This window comes from Eimeria necatrix, genomic scaffold (genome assembly GCF_000499385.1).
Source record: "Eimeria necatrix Houghton genomic scaffold, Enh_scaff151, whole genome shotgun sequence".
In the NCBI taxonomy this organism is placed as follows: domain Eukaryota; phylum Apicomplexa; class Conoidasida; order Eucoccidiorida; family Eimeriidae; genus Eimeria; species Eimeria necatrix.
The window spans coordinates 43947-53803 of record NW_013654973.1 but is presented as its reverse complement, the minus strand read 5'-3'; the positions used below and the strand labels follow the sequence as shown (position 1 = coordinate 53803).

General features: G+C 56.5%; 4 protein-coding genes across 4 annotated transcripts in view; 3 read left to right on the top strand and 1 right to left on the bottom strand.

Annotated features, from left to right (window-relative positions):
- ENH_00016310 (AGC kinase, putative) overlaps positions 1 to 4445 on the top strand; it is a gene marked incomplete at both ends in the record, with an annotated part of 6528 nt that extends 2083 nt beyond the window's left edge. The window contains 9 exons of the mRNA XM_013584384.1: positions 126 to 371; positions 923 to 1123; positions 1218 to 1288; positions 1515 to 1632; positions 1924 to 2078; positions 2315 to 2397; positions 2607 to 2736; positions 2838 to 2877; positions 3043 to 4445. Of these exons, the coding sequence (XP_013439838.1) occupies positions 126 to 371; positions 923 to 1123; positions 1218 to 1288; positions 1515 to 1632; positions 1924 to 2078; positions 2315 to 2397; positions 2607 to 2736; positions 2838 to 2877; positions 3043 to 4445 (2447 nt within the window). The remainder of the gene's footprint in view (positions 1 to 125; positions 372 to 922; positions 1124 to 1217; positions 1289 to 1514; positions 1633 to 1923; positions 2079 to 2314; positions 2398 to 2606; positions 2737 to 2837; positions 2878 to 3042) is intronic.
- Positions 4446 to 4972: 527 nt separating this feature from the next.
- On the top strand, positions 4973 to 5628 carry ENH_00016300 (hypothetical protein, conserved; the record flags this gene model as incomplete). The annotated part of the gene is made up of 2 exons (XM_013584383.1): positions 4973 to 5087; positions 5345 to 5628. 2 exons carry the CDS (start codon positions 4973 to 4975, stop codon positions 5626 to 5628), a joined length of 399 nt encoding a protein of 132 aa, XP_013439837.1.
- A 944-nt stretch (positions 5629 to 6572) lies between these two features.
- ENH_00016290 (RNA polymerase, putative) lies at positions 6573 to 7371 on the top strand (the record flags this gene model as incomplete). Its single annotated transcript, XM_013584382.1, has 3 exons — positions 6573 to 6731; positions 6993 to 7135; positions 7242 to 7371. The coding sequence occupies 3 exons, from the start codon at positions 6573 to 6575 to the stop codon at positions 7369 to 7371; spliced, it is 432 nt and encodes a 143-aa protein (XP_013439836.1).
- Positions 7372 to 9356: 1985 nt separating this feature from the next.
- On the bottom strand, positions 9357 to 9641 carry ENH_00016280 (hypothetical protein; the record flags this gene model as incomplete). Its single annotated transcript, XM_013584381.1, has 1 exon — positions 9357 to 9641. One exon carries the CDS (start codon positions 9639 to 9641, stop codon positions 9357 to 9359), a length of 285 nt encoding a protein of 94 aa, XP_013439835.1.
- Between the last annotated feature and the right edge of the window lie 216 nt (positions 9642 to 9857).

Sequence of the window (9857 nt, the reverse complement as noted above, 5' to 3'; positions counted from 1 at the left end):
GCCCCCCCTGGGGGCCCCCGGGGCCCCCGGGGGGCCCCCCGGGGGCCCCGGGGGGCCCCCCGGGGGGGCCCCCGGGGCCCCCGGGGGCCCCCGGATGCTGCGTTGCTGCCTGTGTTGCTTCGCAGTGGAGCGGGAAATTGGGCGGGGAGGGTTCAGCCGAGTGTTTCGCGTGCGGAGCCGCAAAAGCGGAGTTTTGCTGGCAGCAAAAGTTTTGGAAAAAGCAAAAATAGAAAATGAGCAGCAGCGGCTGCGGAGGGCCCTCGTGGAAAAAGAAGTTTTGAGTTGCTGCCAGTCGCCCTTCGTGCTGCAGCTCTGCTGCGCCTTCCAGACGCGAAGCCACATGGTCCTCGTCACCGAGTTCTGCCCAGGCGGTAGCTGCTGCTGCTGCTGCTGCTGCTGCTGCTGCGAATGCTGCTGCGAATGCTGCGAATGCTGCTGCTGCGAATGCTGCTGCTCATGCTGATGGTGATGGTGATGAGCATGGTCTTGATGATCACGATGATGATGAGGATGCTGCTGCTGCTGCTGCTGCTGCTGCTCATGTTACTGCTGCTGCTGCTGCTGCTGCTTCTTATGCTGCTCATGCTGCTGCTGCTGCTGCTGCTGCGGCTGTTTCTCGTTTCTTTGGGCCACTGTAGGCGCTCGTCTGTGACCCTGTTTGGGTCGGCTCATGTGTCTCCTTTTGTTGCATTTGTCTCCTTTTGTGTTTCTTTATTTCTTTTTTATTTCTGTTTTTGTTTTTTTCGTTTTGCTGCGGCTGCCTTTTTGTGTCGCTGCTGCTGCTGCCTCTGGCAGCAGCAGCAGGGAACGTTGCTGCGCTTTCTGGTTTCTCATTTTTGTATCTCTGTTGGCCCAAAAGGCACTTCTTTTACTTGCTCCATTGCTGCTGCTGCTGCTGCTGCTGCTGCTGCTGCTGCTGCAGGTGACCTGGCGGCGCTGCTGCGGTGCCACAAACGCCTGAGCGAAGCAGCAGCGCGCTTTGTTGCTGTTGAGGTGCTGCTGGGGCTGCAGCAGCTGCAGCAGCAGCAAGTTGTGTACAGGGACTTGAAGGCAGCAAACGTGCTTATTGACTTGGACGGCCACTGCAGACTTGCGGACTTCGGGCTCGCCAAGAAGCTCACCGGTGAGGCCAAACCCCTTTTTAGGGTTTAGGGTTTAGGGTTTGCTGGCCAGGTGGTGTGCCCAAAACCGCGTTCTTCTGGGCTGTGCTGCTGCAGGCCAACTCAAGAAGACATTTTCCTTCTGCGGCAGCCCGGAGTACCTCAGCCCGGAAATGCTGCTTGGATCGGTAAACCCTAAACCCTAAACCCTAAACCCTAAACCCTAAACACTTGCGCTAAACCCTCGTCCCGTGCGTCCCTGCGACAGCCAAGAGCCCCTTGTGCTCTTTGCATTCTGTGTTGGCTTATTGAGAGGTCTTCAGAGCTTCGCCTTTGGCCAGCGTAAAGCTTACGGTCTAGGGTTTAGGGTTTAGGGTTTAGGGTTTAGGGTTTAGGGTTTGGGGTTTGTTTCAGGGGCACGACCACAGCGTGGACCTGTACGCGCTGGGCTGCCTCATCTACGAGCTGCTGGTGGGGTTTCCGCCATTCTTTGCTGCAAACCGCAACGTGATGTACATGAAAATAATGCAAGGTAATTATCTTTTTAAAATAAAACCAAAAAGTTAAAAAATGGCGAAAAACGAAGCCAAATAAGGCGGGCTGCTGCTGCTGCTGCTGCTGCTGCAGCTGCTGCTGCGCCTGCTGCTGCGGTGTACGTACACCCCACGCAGCTTGGGGTGTACGTACACCCCACGCGGGCCGTCGCCTGCGGCGCAGAGCGTCGCCGCTGCATGCAGCGGCTGGGGCTTTTCGGAGGCACCCACGGCGCGGTTTGCTGCTGCTGCTGCTGCTGCTGCTGCTGCTGCTGCTGCTGCTGCTGCAGGACAGCTCTCGTTTCCCGCTTCCTGCCAGGCCTCCGCAGAGGCTCGCTCGCTGGTCTCGCGTTTGCTCTCGTTGGAGCCGCTGATGCGCGTGGGGGCTTTGGGGGGAGTTGAGGAAGTGATGCAGCACAGCTGGTTCGCGGGGGTTTCTTGGGAGGTGAGCGGTTGCTGCAGCAGCAGCAGCAGCAGCAGCAGCAGCAGCAGCAGCAGAGTTGAGCAGCGGGGAACAGCACGCTGCAGCGGAGACGCGGCCTTAGGCGCTGCGGCTTCTAGGGTTTAGGGTTTGGGGTTTAGGGTTTAGGGTTTGGGGTTTAGGGTTTAGGGTTTGTTCGGTGGCTCCTTTCTTTGGTTCGCTTCATTTTTTACTCAAAACTTCTTTTGTTTTCCACTCAGGCAGCCAAAAGACTTCGCCTGGCCAGCCCCCTGCTGCCGCTGCTGCGGGAAGCGCGGGAGAGAAACCCTTTGCCCATCGTCCAGTACGTTAGGGTTTAGGGTTTAGGGTTTAGGGTTTAGGGTTTAGGGCGTGTTGCGCGCCGTGGCTTTTGGCCTCCAGTACCAAGGGTTTGCGTTGAACGCCTTGGGGTTTCGTGCGTCTCAAAAGTGCATGCGGGCGTGAGGATTTAGGGTTTAGGGTTTAGGGTTTAGGGTTTGGTTAAGTATCTTTTCTGTGGCTGCATGCGCGTAGAGACAAAACCCTAGAGGCCCCTCTGGCCTGCGACAGGGGCCGCTGGAAGCCGCAGCACTTTTGCGCCTCTTTGGCTTTTGACTACACAAACCCTGCGCGCCTGAACGACTTGGCGGCGAGACTAAGTAGGGTTTAAGGAGGGTTTAGGGTTTAGGGTTTAGGGTTTGGGGTTTGCGGACGAGGGTTTAGGGTTTGGGGTTTGCGGACGAGGGTTTAGGGTTTGGGGCGTAGGACGGAGGTTTAGGGTTTGGTTCCCATGCCGCTGCGGTCTGTGAGGGGCCTCCGGGCCGAGGGTTTAGGGTTTCGGGCGGTTTGAGGGTTCCTAGGGCGTCTAGGGTTTAGGGTTTAGGGTTTAGGGTTTTGTCTGCACCCACAGCACCACGGGGTGTAATTAATTCGGGTTTGCTGCTGCCTTTGCTTTCGCATTTTCGAGCAGTCGACTCTACAGTAGAAGGCGCATGCGTTGCCATTCCTCAAGTTGTAAACTCAGGCGCAGCAGCAGCAGCAGCAGCAGCTGCTGCTGCTGCTGCTGCGGCTGATGCAGCAGCAGCAGGAGATAGCGTTGCTGCTGCTCTCGCATCGGGCTCCACGCTTGCTCCGGAAGAAAGCCTCAACACCGATGAGTCACTGTCTCCCACATCCAGTGCAACTGACAGTGCAGCAGCAGCAGCAGCAGCAACAGCAGCAGCAGCAGCAGCAGCAGCAGCAGCAGCAGCGCCTGCCAAGGAGTGCTCCGTGGAATGCACAAATGTGAGTGAAGACAAAGGCAGTGGGAGCGACACTTCTGCATCTGAGAGTATGGATGAAGGACCTCAAGAGAGTAGGATTACGGGGGCAGCCGAGGCAGCAGCAGCGGCAGCAGCAGCAGCAGCAGCAGCAGCAGCAGCAGCAGCAGAGGCAAACAGAATAGTTTCGAATGCACGGATACCAACAACAGACGCCGCAGCAGGGCCCCCAGGGCCCACACCAGCAGTCGCTGCAACTGAAGGTAAAAGAGAGGCAGCCACGAAGGCAGCAGCAGCAGCTGCTGCTGAGCAGCAGCAGCAAACGGCGCAGGCACTGCAGCCTGCAGCAGATTCCAAAGACAGGGGCCCCTCAGCAGCAGCAGCAGCTGACCCAGCCGGGGGCCCCAAGGGGCCCCCAGAGATGGCTGCTGCATGCAGTTTGCCTTCTGTGGGGTCCACAGGCGGGAAGGAGCAGGCACCGACGGACTCTGCTGCTCCGCTCAAGAGCAGCAGCAGCAGCAGCAGCAGCAGCAGCAGCAGCAGCAGCAGCAGCACGGAAGAGCGTAAGGAAGCCCTCGCGCTAGTTACCGAGGATCATGATTCTCCTGACAAAGGATTAAAGACCAAAAAGAGCTTCAACCCTCCCCGGGTGAGCACGCTGGCCTCACAGCGCCGACAGCAGCAGCAGCAGCAGCAGCAGCAGCAGCAGCAGCAGTCGCGCCAGGGGCCCAAGCCCAGCTCCAGTGAGCTTACAAGCAGCAGCAAAGTGAAGCACAGCAGCTCCGGCAGCTTCTCCAGTCTGCGGCAGCGTCCGGCTGCAGCAAAACAGGCCCAGGAGCCGCACAGCGGGGCTGCTGCTGGGGGCCCCCTGGGGGCCCCCGCGGGGGCCCCCGCGGGGGCCCCCCAGGCAGCGCACGCAGAGCGCAGCAGCAGCAACTTGGCGCGGGGCTCTGCTGCTGCTGCTGTTCGCGTCGCCAGCGCCTTCGCGCCCGGGGCTGCTTTGGCTGACCGAAAGGGCGCAGCAGAGGGAAAGTCTGCTGCAGCAGGCAGAGCCACAAGACAGTCAGGGAGGCCCAGCGGGAGCCGCAGCCCGCCTTCTGCTGCGGGGGCTTAGCTGCTGCTGGGGCTCTGCTGCTGCTGCTGCTGCTGGGGCTTTGCTGCTGCTGCTGCTGCTACTGCTGGTGGGAGCCACGCTGAGGGCCGGAAGGCCGGAAGTTTCGGAACGGGATTCAGTTGCAAACTCGCCAGTAAGGCGCAGTCTTGACTGCTGAAAGATGATCTTTGTGAGCCCGAGCTGCTCTGTTGTGTTTGTTATCGCGCGGAAGACTTTCGTCCACAGTCTTGGCCGAATGGCATTCATCTTGAATAGTTAGCGGCCTCCCGCGCTCGCAGAAAGCTGAGCCGTTCAGGGGCGAGGCAAAGGTTTGTGGGGAATATTTTTAACAGGCAAAAACTACGCAGCTTGGGACGAGGAATTCGAAGTGTGAAAGGCGAAATGAAGTGCAGTGTTGCACTGATCGCGCAGTGGCCGACAGCCCAGGTGGCGACGCGCGTACACCTGAACTAGCTCATTCGATCTGCCAATTTGAAGAGCTCCGGCTCTTAAAAATTAGCAATTAGCGTTTATGTTTTGTTTTTTCAATGTGGGAGAGACACTGGATGGTCTGCCGGGGGCTCTTCTTGGCGACTTGCTGTGTGGCCTTCACTGGGGTGATGCTCCCCTCGATTGCTTTAGCCGTGGGGGAAAGGAAGAAACGTAAGAGAACAACCCGCTGGGAAGACTCGCAAAGCTCTTTATATTGCACCAGTTCACTACAGAGGGCGCGAAGTGGTAGCGAGTCCGCACTTCGAGCAGCTGTTGAATCCGACGAACGAGAATGCGCAAAACTCGCCCGTCGGTCCGTCTACAGCCGCCGATCTTGCAATTTTTCCCGTTATTTCTCTTAAGTTATTAATTTAAAACTTCTCAAACACAAAATAATGAAAGATCGCGGCTCACGAGCCTCTGCTCAGGGGACACGGCGCCGTCGCCCGCGCCCGTCGTGAACTTGCACGTGGACTTGCCTAACACGGACAAGTTCAACGCGAAGGCTTCGCTCGTGCGAACTAGAGAGCTTCAGGACATAGTGAACACGGGGCAGCGCAAATTTGAAGAAGACATTTTCGGTAACTTGAACTTAAGTCTGAACTTGAACTTAAGTTCTGAACTTGAACTTGAACTGACGGGTGCACACGCTGGAAACCTCTTGGCGACAGATTTCCAACAGATCATCCAGCAGCAGGTTTGCAAAACTTGAAAAAAAATCAACGAGGAAAGCTTTTCAAATTTGTGCAACTCAGGCTGAGGAAATGAAGGATCTACTGGCGCTTGCCGAGATGATCACTTCTGTATCCAAGGGGGAACAAGCGGCATAAGGGCCTTTTCTGCATCTCTTTTCTTCTCAAGTTCTTTTATTTTCTAAATTCAATTTAATGTCATTAGTTGCATTTCATTTACTTCTTTCGCGTTCTCCCAAGTCCGCAGTCACCCCACAAGCCAGCAGCACGTGCGAAGCGCTGAGTGCTGCGAAACCTCAGGGATTTGCCGCTGCTTCTCTTTCCAATATCGCAATAGTATATTATAAAAATATTATTTTAAATATTATTTCCGCACAAGTAATAACCAGAAAGTCCTTCGGATCTCTTCCTGGTTAGGCTTCTGGGGCTGGAGCCACCAGCCCCTGCAGGATCTTCCGCAGGATTTGAACTTGTCAAAATTCAAGTTTTTTAATAATCGAAAATAAACTTTTGGCTTCATTTTCGATATTTCTTCATTCATTTTTGCGGCGAAGCTCGCTGGCGGCCGGCGCTGCTGCTTCAACTTGCAAGATCCAGTGAGACCAGCCGGAGAGTTCAGGTGTACGACTGCCTTCCAGGAAAGCTGGGAATTGAAGGCTGCTGCGGCTCAGGAGTCCTTTAAAAACTCTTTTGCTGCAGTTTATTCTGCATTTACGAGCTTGGGCTCATCCGGCGCAGCAGGAAGCGCAGCAGCAGCAGCAGCAGCAGCTGCAGCGCCGCTGCTGATCTGGCCGGCGCGGGAGTAGCAGCAAGTTGCTGCTGCAGCAAGTGCTGATCTGCAGGTGCGGGAGTAGCAGCGAGCTGCTGCTGCTGCAGCAATTTGCTGCTGCAGCAAGTGCTGATCTGCAGGTGCGGGAGTAGCAGCGAGCTGCTGCTGCTGCAGCAAGTTGCTGCTGCTGCCACAATGTCCATCCCCTGCTTGTTCGAAGACCGCTTCACCATCCGCAATGTGGACAACGGCAAGTTCGAACGCGTCAGCAGAATCCGCGCGAAGAGCTCCGGACTTGACGCGGATTTGATCCTCGACGTCCACAACCAGCTGCTGCCCGTGGCGGAGAAGCAGGTCAGCTGCTGCTGCGCCTGTGCAGCAAGCAGCAGCAGCGCAGCAGCAGCGCGCTGCAGCACTGCAGCAGCAGCAGCAACAGCAGCAGCAGCCCCTTGCAGTGCTTCTCTGCCTCAGTGAATTCGTTTCAAGCCACAAATGAGCTCCTCAGCTGCTGCTGTAAAGCTGCGGCACTAGAGGAAAGCAGCCAAGCACCGAACGAATCAACCAGCATCTGCTGCTGCTGCTGCTGCTGCTGCTGCTGCTGCTGCTGCTGCTCAGGGGCTGCACATAGGCCTGACGAATTCGCTGTCTGGCCCTGACCGCAAAGGCGACGGCGCTGCAGACTCGCAGCTGCTGAGCGGCTACGACTACGTGATGTACGGGAAGGTGTTCAAGTTGGAGGAAACTTCGTCGGAAAGGAGGTAAAAGTTGGTTTTTTTTGGATTTTTTTTTGAAATTATTCAATTATTTGCATTTTGTGATTCATTTGACGCATTTATTTCCACTTATTTCCACTTTTCGCCGCAGAACTCTCTACTTGTCCTTCGGAGGCCTCCTCATGTCGCTCGCGGCGGACAAACACGTCGTGGGCGACTTGGAGCTCGACATGAGGGTCTACTTGCTCGTCAAGAGGTCTCCAGAGGCCCTCGCAGACTAACTCCAACAACCAGCTAGCCACAGCTAGCCACAGCTAGCCACAGCTAGCCACGGCTAGCTGCAGCTAGCCACGGCTAGCCACGGCTAGCCACAGCTAGCCACAGCTGGCCACAGCTGGCTGCGGTTAGCCGCAGCTAGCCACGGCTAGCCACAGCGGGCAACAGCTAGCCACGGCTGGCCGCAGCTAGCCACAGCTGACCACAGCTAGCTGCGACTAGCCGCAGCTAGCCAAAGCTAGCTGCAGCTGGCCAAAGCTAGCCACAGCTAGCTGCAGCTAGCCACGGCAGTCCGGAGCAGCGGGCTGCAGACAATCACAGCAGCTACGCGTGCCACCTCAGCTGCATGCAGCTAGCTGCTGCTACCTGCAGCTAGCTGGGGCTACCTGCTGCTCTCCAGGGTTTGCTGCTGCTGCGCATGCATGCTGCAGCAAGACACGAGTGGCTGCGGCTGGCACAGTGGGGTGCTGCTGCCCACAGTGGCTTTTCTTCTTTTTGCTGCTGAGTGTGTCGAAGGCTCAAAAGTTGGCAGAGAAAACAAAAAAGGAAAAAAATTAAATAAAATTCAAACACTTTAAATGCTTCATTAAAGACTTTTGGGTTTCTTTTTCTTCTTTTATGCCAGAAAAAGAAAAAATGATTAATTCGAATAGAATTTGGCAAGTGCAGCAACAGGCAGCTGCAGCGCATGCACAGCAGCAGCCGCCTTGCACGGGTTTCCGTGCAGATTCAGAAAGCCCCGAGAAGTTCAATAAGGCGAAAGTTATTTAATTGGACAAAAAATGGAGATTTGGAGAAGAGGAAATGGTGGAGTTGGACTTGTTTGTTCAAATTCGGCTGGTGCAGCCAGTGCATTCATGAATGGCTTTATCGAGGCAGCAGCAAACCTTTTTTGCGAGTTGCTGCTGCTTCTGGCTAGCCACAGCTGTTTGGGGTTTGCTGCAGCTAGCTGCGAGCAGCAGCAACTGCTGTGCTGCATTTGAATCTGCAATTTTCGAAGGGTTGGAGCGAGGAACTGTTGCAACTGCAGCAGAACCCAGCTTGCTGCTGAGAAAATGTGGAAAGTTTCAGCATATATTTGCTGTTATTTCCCGTTTTGCTGCAGTTCTTTCGCTTCTCGCTGCAGTTTCTTTTGCTTCTTGCTGCACGCTTCCGTTTCTGCATCGGTCATCGACGGCGGGCGACACGGCCGCAACTTCGGGAAACTGTCCTGTGTCACGGTGTCTTTCCTTTTAATTATTTGTCTTTAAGTAATTTAATTTTTTTATTATTTTTTGTTCAGAATTTTCCTTGGCTTTCCAGCTAAGTTGTACATGAACGGCAGCGCCTCCGACCCGCACCAGTGGGCTGACCGCTGTTTGCACAAGTTCCGGTTCCGCGCGTCAGTCTGCCAGAAAGGCCTTTATTGTTTATTGTTATAGATATTTATTAAATTAAAACAAAAATAACGAAGCAACTGGCCTCATGCGAGAGTTTCTGCAGCAGACGCAGCAGCAACCGCAGCAGCTGTTGTTCATCGGCTGCAGTGTTCTGCTGCGCCCGAGCACCCCCAGGCGCGCTCACTCTGTCGCAGTTTCGCTACTCTTTTTCCTTAAGTTGTTTTTTGTGTCCTTTTCTTTTTTATATTTACGCAGAAAGCCTCAGGGGGCTCCCAGAACGTCTTCGTTTCCGCATTCGCTGCCGCAGGCTCAGCGCCAGCGATCACTCTGCTCGCTCCCCCCATAGTTTCAGCTTTGACGTCAAGTGGCCCTACAGCACCTTATCGGTGCCCGGCTTTCTTAACGCCTAATTTGAAATATTAAATCTTGAACTTTCGGCTTCAGCCGCACTTAATTTCCCAGTGGCGCTGCGCGCAGCAGCAGCAGCCGCAGCAGCAGCAGCCGCAGCAAGCGCGCAGCTAATGGCCATTTAGCCGTGCACCCACCGCTGCTGCCGCCTGCAGCGCATCTGCTGCTGCTTCCCCGCTGCCCCGGGGCACCTCGGGAGCCCCTTAGCTGCTGGCAGCTGCAGCAGCAGCAATGGAGGTTGCGGGGCCGTCAGCGCGTTCGCTGCAGCGCACGTCGGCAGTTGCTGCTGCTGCTGCTGCTTCGAATTCGCGGGCGCAGCCAGCAGCAGCAGCAGCAGAGCGCTCGCGTTTGCTGCTGCTGCCGCGCTGGCTGCTGCTGCGGGTGGCCCGCTTCCTGCCCGCCCGCGACTTGCTCAGCCTCGAGGGCTCCAGCCGCCTCATAAGAGAAGCAGCAGCAACTTGGGACGGCCTTTGGCGCCACCGCATCATTTCCGACTTTGTCCGGAGATACGAGAGCCTCCCAGCAGCTCTTGACATCTCCAGGGGGGCCCCCTGTTCCTGCCACATCACTGGCGGTGGCTGCTGCGCAGCAGCTCCCGCCCCTCCCGAGGGGCCCCCCCCCGGCTCCCCAGGGCCCTCCGGGGCCCCCCCCGGGGGGCCCCCCTGGGCGTCCCCGGAGGCCCCCCCGGGCGCGCCCCCCCCGGG